The sequence below is a fragment of the Coffea arabica genome, chromosome 7c (genome assembly GCF_036785885.1).
Source record: "Coffea arabica cultivar ET-39 chromosome 7c, Coffea Arabica ET-39 HiFi, whole genome shotgun sequence".
Classification (NCBI taxonomy): Eukaryota; Viridiplantae; Streptophyta; class Magnoliopsida; order Gentianales; family Rubiaceae; genus Coffea; species Coffea arabica.
Genome location: NC_092322.1, coordinates 9,272,949 through 9,282,826, shown reverse-complemented (window position 1 = coordinate 9,282,826; position 9,878 = coordinate 9,272,949). Strand labels below are relative to the sequence as shown.

The 9,878-nt window shown below is 36.4% G+C and overlaps 2 protein-coding genes across 2 annotated transcripts; one reads left to right on the top strand and one right to left on the bottom strand.

The window, feature by feature from the left end:
* Positions 1-1,129: 1,129 nt before the first annotated feature.
* LOC113698967 (ubiquitin domain-containing protein 7SL RNA1-like) lies at positions 1,130-2,030 on the top strand. Its single transcript, XM_027218963.2, has one exon. It carries the CDS (start codon positions 1,130-1,132, stop codon positions 1,985-1,987), a length of 858 nt encoding a protein of 285 aa, XP_027074764.2. The 3' UTR covers positions 1,988-2,030.
* Positions 2,031-2,788: 758 nt separating this feature from the next.
* On the bottom strand, positions 2,789-8,499 carry LOC113698466 (transmembrane 9 superfamily member 3). Its single transcript, XM_027218292.2, has 8 exons — positions 8,200-8,499; positions 6,586-6,626; positions 5,909-6,494; positions 5,646-5,783; positions 5,377-5,533; positions 4,289-4,773; positions 3,225-3,477; positions 2,789-3,117 (listed from the first exon to the last, which is right to left on the bottom strand). Exons 1-7 carry the CDS (start codon positions 8,355-8,357, stop codon positions 3,258-3,260), a joined length of 1,785 nt encoding a protein of 594 aa, XP_027074093.1. The 5' UTR covers positions 8,358-8,499; the 3' UTR covers positions 2,789-3,117; positions 3,225-3,257.
* Positions 8,500-9,878: the final 1,379 nt, after the last annotated feature.

Sequence of the window (9,878 nt, the reverse complement as noted above, 5' to 3'; positions counted from 1 at the left end):
GATGTATGACACATATGTAAGATTTAGATTTCAAATTCAAATTAGTTGTCATGTATCCAACGGTGAATTTACACACCGTCAGTGTATAGAAAATTAATTCTAAATGCAATTGTGCAAAAGAATTATTATTGCTACAGTGTACACAGTTGCTAGGATTTGCAAAAATATATGATAAAGATTTAAAATAAAATCACCATGCCAATATGATTTATTCGATAAATTTTCAAGATCAAACTAAATCACATTTTCTCTTAATTTGCACCATATGTACAAAAAAAAAAAAAAAAATAGCTAGTGTTCAAGCAATCTTTTTTTTTTTGTGTGTCAATTATTGACTACTCTTTAGAGTAACTAAATCTTCGGCCGGTATTATATTAATGCTTAAAATTGGATTATCATGTGCACTGCACAAGATTTTCATGTTAAATCTTAATTTCCAAATACGAATTGTTTCCATTGAATATTTTTTTCCTTTTTTGGGTTCACGTCCTATGTTCCTTTTATCAGTCTATGAATCAGAACATACTTTTGTATCCAGCAGTCTATCTTTGGATTGATTGAAATTCTAGAAAAAAAAAAAAACAATTTGAAGTTTTAAAGGGTATCAATGAAAAAGATTGAAACAAACAATTGCATTATGGCCATGTATTTAGAAGCCAAATAACCGCCGCCAAACTAAAGAACTGCGCAACATCAGAATTTCATGGGACGGGACATCAGAAGTTGGAGTCAGTACGAGGATTGTGTTCATCAGATATTAGAGGTTTCAATCGCACTGCCGATCTGATGCAAGGACTGCGTTCATCGGATATTCAGAAGTTCAATTCGCACACGGTTGATTGATGGGGGGAGAACGACATTGATGGACGATTCATTCATAAAAACCTTGTAAGTTATCTTGTGAAGGTAGTCCAATCCGCCGTGATAATTGATAAAACCCACTCCCACCCGCACTTTTTTGTATTTTGAAAAAAGAGGTCACAGGGCATTTGCCTTTGACTACAGCCCAACAAGGTTGAATATAGATATAGATATCCATATCTAATAACGGTTAGGCAAATATCGGATACTGTTACAGCGATATTATAACGCACTCCCTTGTATCTATTATCATTGACAACAACTGAAAATGGATTTGGTCTTTCAACCCACAAGAGGCAGGTCATTCTCCATTGAAATAGGTTATTTTGATACCGTGCTTGAGATCAAAGAGAAGATCCAAAAGCACCAAGGAATCCCCATTTCTAAACAATCCTTAATCTTCAATGGCGACGTTCTCAATGATGAACTCAATGTCCACTCCTCAGAAATCCTTGATCGCTCTTGCATTCAACTTGTTGTGGCTTCTGATCCCGAAAAACTTATTAATACTAATAATACTTCTGCTACTAACAATGTTGTTAAATTGGAACACGAGTTTTCATTGTCGCCCTCCTCCAAGAAAATCCAGCTTCTCGTCAAGATGCCAGCGTCCAAACTTGGTGTTGCGGTGGAGATGGACGTCAATGACAGTATCAGAAGGCTGAAAGAGAAGATTCACGAGATGGAAGGCATTCCGGTTGGCAGGTTAATCATTCATGCAGGTGCAGGTGGTGTTGAATTGCAAGATCATCGAAGTCTAGTTGAATGTGAGCTCTCTGATCACTCAGAAATTGATGTTAGTATTAGGCCATCATCGTCGTCAACGACTTCATCAGGATCATCAGTAGGGAATTCTAGTGGATCGAAGAAGATGAAGATTATGGTCCTGACAAAGTGCGGGACGAGGAAGATCCCTGTGGAAGTGAGCCCTTCTGATAATGTTGGACAACTCAGAAACGAGCTTCAAAAGTTAAACCACAACCTGGATTTGAATCTTCCACAAGAAGGATATTTCTTCATTTACAAACAAAATGTGATGGATGATGATCGATCATTTAGATGGCACCATGTCGTTCAAGGAGATACCATTGAGATCTTCAATGGGAGCATTTCAGGTGGATTGTGAGTTCTCTTTTTCCATTCATTCTGTTTGTTCTTTTTGAGCTGCATATAAAATCACAGGGGTCTAGTTTTTGATACTTTTTTGTATTTATGTTTTTCGATATTTGGTTATTACTTCGGATCATATATTCATTTCCCCGCTACTACATTGAATTTAAGCTTGGGACATTATTTGTCTTCAAACAATTAAAATAATTATTCATAACAAAGACTTTGTCTCTTAAAAATCAAATGTTAGTTGATTTCAGAATAGCAAAAAATTCCAATGTGATCCAAAAAAATAAAACGAACAATAATAAGGACTTCATCACTTTTATCAGCTTCTTTCCTTGATGCAAGTTAAGTTTTCAATGTGAGGATATGCTTTTCAGACAGCTTGCTTGCGCCATTAACCAAAGTCTCGTCTCGTCTCGTCAAACAAATGGTTCTTCCATTCAATAGCTAAATAACAAGACCCCCAAGACCGAATTCCTAATTAACTTTCCGGCTTCAGTAAAACCGGGTCACCAACCCCCCCCCCCCCACCATATATATATATATATATAGAGTGTGTGTGGGGCATAAACAAGGTGTCTTTAATTTGAGGGCCGCTTAGAACTCCTGACTTGCTTTGTTACTAGAGTTAGAAGAGTTGATAATCACAGAAGAAGTAGGAAACATGAATCCGGAGATTTTGTGTCAAAAGGCAGTAAGAGTGAAAACGAAAGTAAGAAAGTAGCGAACTATGTATGGACGCACGGCACGACGTTCAGAATCAGCGAAAGCAATGCCCTTCTGGTGGGGGTTCAAAAGAATTGAACAACTCTTAGATGCAAAATTGAGGCGGCATGCAATTATCATTGTTTCACATACTACAGTTTCTATTGGTACATAAAATTCAATAAAAAAAAAAAAAGAAAAGGAGACCAAAAAATAAACCTAATTTATACTTTAAACACCAATTATTTAGTTGCTAACAAAATAACCTGAGTCTGCTTCCGCATAACCCTGGCTGCTGCCTCTCGACTCAGTCTGGCTTTCTCCTAAAATATTTCTCCTATTTCAATGGTAACCCAAATTGTGTCTAATCCAGCTGGAAAATCATGCAATGTGTGACCACTCAGCTGCGCTCAACAGTTTGCCTTTGACAAAGACCTGAGAGGACATGGCATCGCATTCCCGCTCTACTCGTCAGAGTCTTCCAACAACATATTCTGACATTTTACAGAAACCCAACAAATTTTCTACAGAGGAAAACATACCTAGCGAATATGGACGATTGATCACCCAACATCTTATTCACACTTGATTGAGCGATATATGTGGCGGACAAAGAACAATGCCGCACGGAAACCAACGGTCCCCAGCATGAGAAAGAAGGCATAGCAAACGCAAGCCATGTAACCGAAGAAAAATGACGTTTGCATGAAGCCAGACATGTCTGATCGCGCATAATAGTAATAGAGGCAGTATCCATAGATGAACAACCCAGTTGATCCACCGCAAAGAAAAGATCTGAAGGCAACAGAATCCAAATAGCTTGGGATGAGACCACGAAACCAAGAAAGTAAAAGTTACTCATTACTGAGCCTTAATTGATGTTAGACAGAACCTTCACATATATCCTTCTGCACGCCAATAAACAAAAGTCTAACTGCAATTTCACATATCTTTTACCAATTCACCGAACATTACTATAATATGATGGTATTAAAGTTTGTCGTTCTCTCTCTCTTTTTCTCTAGGACCAGACACCTTAATCATAGTCATCATTCATTGTCAATACCAACTAAAATGATTAAACTGTCTTTATGCACACTAAAATTTTCTATCCCTTCTACAGCACAAAACAACTTCATATATAGAGAAATCAATTGATTACTTTGGTCCGCTTTGATCAATCTATGAATCATTTTTCTAGCAAGCCTCGAAGCTTTATAACTTACTTTAATAATCTAATAGATCATCATGAAATGCATTACCAATTTCAAAATGAACTTAATTAGATATTATATTATAAGTCAAATTCAAAATTGAGATATCCAAAAAAGTGAAATCAAGAAAAATTGGCATCCTCCTGGCTAGGCTACCATATGTTCAACTTGCCGGAAACTATTATTCATATCAAATAGAACTATCAGAAAACATCATGCGGTACTTCACACATGATTTAGACAATCAACCATATACTTTAAACTATCTGGTGTGACAAGAAGCCCTTGATTTAGACATCCATTGCCAGAAAACATCATGAGAAACAAACTTTAATCAACTAAAAACAAGTATTGCAAATTTAGTCAATAACGATTTAAGTCGGAAAACATACCTCCACCACCATTCATGGTCTTCAGCAGCAAGTTGAAAATATGTGAGAGCCACAGTGATGAATGCAGTGACAATCAGGAGAATAATGAAGACTATGAATAAGATGCTGTAGATGGTGTAAATCCTGTGACCCCAAACACTAGCAAATATGTAGTAGAGCTCAATGTATATGGCACTGAAAGGCAAGAAACCTGCCATTGCCATCTGAGGTAGAGTTCCACGGTACCAAGGCAATGGTGGGATCTCTCTTGGGTATTTTGTCGTACGACATGGAGCTTGAAACTCTGCCTTGCTATTCTTTCCTGCAATCCCACCTAAGACTAGCAAAGGTGATGTGACAAGGGCCCATATGAGAAATATGACCACAATAGTACCAAATGGAAGTGCTGCAGTGGCACTGTAAGCAATAGCAACAGTGTTGAGGAAGCAAAATGTTAAAAACAGCGGTCCACAAAACAGGCCTCCAGTCAACAACAAGTTTCTGACCTGTAGAAGGGGGAAAAGAAAATGAGAATAATTAGTCATAGCTTCTATGAGTGATGCAAATTCTTACCACCACATTGATTGTGTGCAACAGCTTGGAAGAAAAAGGAGATATAACTGATGGAGATGTTTTGTCCATTATATCATGCGATCCAGTTATTTAGTGTGAAAATAATGACACTTTCAAAAACACAAAGATGCAATTGCAGCATAGTTCTCATCTTCTTCAAAAGTTAGAAATTTATGGATCCAAACACAAACAGAGGAAACACTTCCATATGTACCCTAACATTTTAAAGCTCCATCCCCGAGAGAATTCTTATGGACCATTTACTGAAAAGTAATAAGTTTTCAAATTGAAGGACTGCAAAATTGGATGTGCAAAAATGTTCGCAAGTTCCAAACCAGGGAAGAGCTACATCATGCTTCCAAGACATACAACACACAAGTCTCCCCAAATAGACATGCACACCCAAAAACCCAAAAAAAGAGGAACAAGAAGAAGAAGACGAAGAAGATGATGATGATGAAATTACAGTGATACAATTCTAAACTAAAAAGATCACAAAACAATTCTTATACTAGCCAAAAGTATGAGTTACATACCCAATTGGTTCCCTCAAGCTGGCAATAGAAAGAGGCTGCAGTATAGCCAGCAATTCCAGAAGTAAGTGCGTATATGACCACCAATGCAGTGAAGAGAGCTCCTCGGTTATAAGGGTAAAATACACCAACAAGAGCAAGTATAAATATAAAGATTGTTCTGAAATGGAAAAGTGCACAATTAACTTCACCGCCTTCTGGCACCACGGAGTTAAAAGAAACTTGCTTGAGTTGCATAATACTATGAGACAAAACTCCAAAGACTAACTTACAGGGTAAATAGCTGAGAACCAGATCCAAGGGAAGCAGCAAGCAAGGATTTGTATTTAGGGAATCTGAAGACATCACCATGAATATACTTCCACCCAGTTTCTTCTTGGTCATCAGCCGTCTCCTCATCGTGCTCGTATCTTTCAATAAACACCAAATATTATTACAGAGCATTTATCCATCAGGACAAACAGTAAAAGACAGTCAAGCAGCACAAATGAATTTGTATAACATGAATGGGTCACAAATAATAAGTTGTACTTACTTAACAAAATCATTCTTAAGGACTCGCATCAAAATTGTGGCCAGAAAACCAGTTAAGAGGAGAACTGTGACACATGAATTGATAATTGAGAACCAATGAATTTCCAAGTGATGTGGTAAGGAAGATGAATGAGAATATTTCTCCATCCTCTTTTCAAAAGGGGTAGTAGTTTCCTTCCATTTGACGGAGTACATGAATTCCACATCCACTTCCTTATCATCAGTTATATCCACTATAGAACCAGGGTCAGTTCGTGCATTGATCTCAATAACACGATCCTTTTTGTATAAGATTTCAAAATGGATATTCTTAAATAAGTAATACTTGTACTCGCTTGGATCAGTTTTGCCAGTCTTTTCAACCTTCCCCAAGAAACCCCACAAAGGCAAGTCATCATAGTACATCTCGAAGTAGTAGTCTTTTGAGACAGCATTTCGAAATTGAGCAACTTCTTCCTTTGACAACTTCTTTTTGCAAACAACTTCAGACTCTTTATCATGCAAAAATTCCAGATTATATGGAGCAACAACTAAACGATCACCATTCAAAACTTCACCAAGTGCTTCCTTTTTCTCTTTCACCTGAGCTGCAAGCATTATACATCAAGAATCAAGCCTTCACTAAGGAAAAAAGATAAACAACTAATGGAAGAAGAATAAAAGCGATCATCTTGATACCTGGTAAACAGAACGGAAGATCGAAATACCGGTAGGTTTCACTACAACATACAGGGGGGGGAAGAGTTTAAAGTCAGAAATGAAACTCAAGTAAAATAAACAGAATATATACACATAATTTCATACTGAATTTTGCAAGCTCATAAATTGAGAGAAGGGTGTCACTAGAGAAGTCTTTTATAGATGGAAGATGTTGACTGAAAGTCTTCTCAAAGTCGCAACTTAGCTATTCAACTGGGATTCTCATAGATAATATTATCAAGAACTACTTTACTTTCAATTGACAAGAACAGGTTGCAAATAGGCCCTTTATTTAGCACCTCCACAAGATCAATTACCAACATAACCCTCCATTCCAAAATCATTCGCTATATAGGACTTGTAGCTAACAGAAGCCTTGCAAGCACGATGGAAGTTTTGGGCTATCCACAAGTCCAAAAGGTCGCATCAAATACATCTTAAACAATTATTAAAAGAGCCATTTTATGTCAACACATTGCCAGCTTGCAATTTTAAAACCAAAAAAGATTACTTGTATACCCCACTAACAACCAATTTTATTAACAGAAACCAACTCCATCTCTTGCAAGTATACGATCATTGATCAAGACAGAGACCAAAAGAGCATCTTCTTCTTGTTAACTGACCAAATCCCCAAGGAGCAATATGCAAATCACTATTCTTTTTGACAGTCCTATACACTCAGTTGCAAGTGTTATAATGCGTCTGTCAAATTTAAGTATCAGAATAATTGCATTAGACAAAGTTTCTTTTCATGATCTAGTAAGTTAATGCCTCTCAACTTATTTCTTGGGGAAGCATACGTTCTGCTTCCATGGCTTACAAACATATTTACCAACTGCAAAGAAACATTGATACAGATGCAATAAATTCTCACATAATTCCTGATAACTAGCTAAAGTGCAGGGAATACTCGTATCAAGTGCCAGATCATACGTGTATTGTACTTCTCACCATATTTCTTTTAGCCACAACTTGATACTTTTCGTACTCTTCACAACTTAAGATGATTCATTTATTATTATATCGAATACTTGTCACTTTTCCCTCATTCTTGCAGAGCTTCCAATCAACGTTTAAAAACAGAAACAAAAAGGACCTAATTTTCTTCCCGAATCTCCCTTTTCACACCATCAAAATGCAAACTTTTCTTTAGTTCAGCAGTATAGGCAACAAAACTAATTCAAACACCAGCAACAATTAACATTCTCACAATCTCCAAGCTATTACTTCAGCTTAAAAAAAAATAGCGCAATTAGCAAACAAAAATCTCCCACACAACTGCCAATACTGTAATTAGACAAGCAAGATGCAGCTTTTAACTCTAGATCCAACCAACTGGAATCCCACTGACATAAAACTTGAAACACGCGATCCACCGACACATCCATGCAGCATTTCTAAGCATCAAAAACTCCAAAATCTCAGAAAGGACGGAGAATACTCAATCCAAACAAAATTTAAACTCTAAAATACTATAGTTGGAACAATTAGCCATAATTTTACGGCAGCCATTCAACAAATAACATCAAACGTTTAACTTACAAGAGCAGAAAAAATCACTAAAAGTGGACAAGACGTGAAGAAGATTACCTAGGATTATGGAAAGGTCCGACCTTGTTAGCGTAAAGAGGAACCTGATCTGAGACTTTGTATTTGTGATCTGACGCATCTGACCTCACTTCCGTAGCGCTAAGAAGTATAACCGCTAAAATTAGAACGGAGTAATGATTCCGGCAACTCCTCCCCATCGTCGGCGTCAATTCGGTCGTTGGAATAAGAGGGGAGAGAGAGAGAGAGAGAGAGAGGCAGATCTCAATAAGCCCCGAGAGGAGGAGAGAGAGAGAGAGAGAGAGAGTTTAGAGAGCAGATTTCCAGACTGCTCTTCTTAATACTGGTCTGCTGAAGTGGTGTAGGAAGGTACGAAACAATTGAAAATTTTTCACCCAATTTTTCACCCACGCGCAAATCTACGAATTTGACAAACCAACAGACGATGAATGAGTGAAAACGACATCGTGTCTTCTTTTGTTTATGGTTATTTCTATTTTTTCCTTTTTCATTTTCGGTGTTCTGGTACGTTTGGTCAATTCTTCCTTTTTAAAAAAAAAAAAAAAAATTCATCGCAAGGGACTAAGACAGAAGATCTAACACGTGCAGCTAATGGTTTGGTTATCGCAATCTAATGAAGAAATTCAGAGTTCAGAACATCTACCTTTTCTTTTAGAACTTCTACTTTTGGTTGTTAAAGGAAAAGGAAATAGATATGAAAAAGGACATTGTTTCAGAGATATTTTAGACCAAAACAAAATAAAATTTTAAAAGCAAAAAATCTAAATTAAAAAAATTTACTAGCTAATAATGGTCTATATTTCTTTACATTGGGGTCACGGTGGGATAGCAAAGGGTAAATAAATTAAATCTAATTAAGATCAGCCACTTCGAAGGATTTTAAAAAGTAATTAACATCTTAAAAAATTTCGTGCACAATTAAAATTAAGGAAGTCAAGATATTTTTTAGAGAAATATGTTTCAATTCATGGTGTAATTTAAGTTGTATTGAAAATTAAAATAATCTCTTCATATGTGTCAAATTTTCAAGGTGTAAATTTTGCTTTTGTTCCAATATAACTAAAATAAATAGTTTACGTTAAAAAATTTATACCTTATAAAAATTTAACTTTATGTTATTTGTTATTGTTGTTATAAATTCCATAAGTAGGATAATATAAGGGTAGTATTGGAACAAAAGTTTTATCTTTCTTGCATTTTCCTTCAAAGGAGTTAAAATGTTACAAGAAATGTTATTCCAAGGGAGGTAGTGAGATTTTAAAAATCTCAGAAGAGCTGAGCGGTATTGTGAAAAATTTCGGGGGAGGTTTCTAAAATTATCCCTGTAATATAAGATAACAATTATTGGCGTGTGAATTTATATGATCGTTTAGGTGTGATCTAGCCTTTTCAATTGTTAGGAATGATTATTTTGAGGCATGATTTTATGTTACTTTGCTCACGAGATCCCAAATCCAAGTATGGTCGATCAACATTCAGGTAAATCGAATTCTTCTTAGCATTTCGAAACAATAAAGAAAGGAAACAAATGTGAGTTACAACTTACAACATCTTAATTCTTAGAAGAACAAAGGAAATCGGTACCGTAGACCAATGGACCGCGTCTCAAAACTGTCGCACAACAATGGGGGTTCAACATCTCAAAGTTAATATGAGTGCATGAATAGGGTTGCAAACGAATATAGTCGCTCGCGAGTCTC

Bases quoted from the DNA above. Each gene is read 5' to 3' on its own strand.
- LOC113698466 (XM_027218292.2), bottom strand. From the start codon at position 8,357: ATGGGGAGGAGTTGCCGGAATCATTACTCCGTTCTAATTTTAGCGGTT. The intron at 6,627-8,199 runs GTAATCTTCTTC...TGTATGTTGTAG, and splicing joins GGACCTTTCCATAATCCTAG to TGAAACCTACCGGTATTTCG. The intron at 5,784-5,908 runs GTAAGTACAACT...GTTTATTGAAAG, and splicing joins CTTAAGAATGATTTTGTTAA to ATACGAGCACGATGAGGAGA.
- LOC113698967 (XM_027218963.2), top strand. From the start codon at position 1,130: ATGGATTTGGTCTTTCAACCCACAAGAGGCAGGTCATTCTCCATTGAA.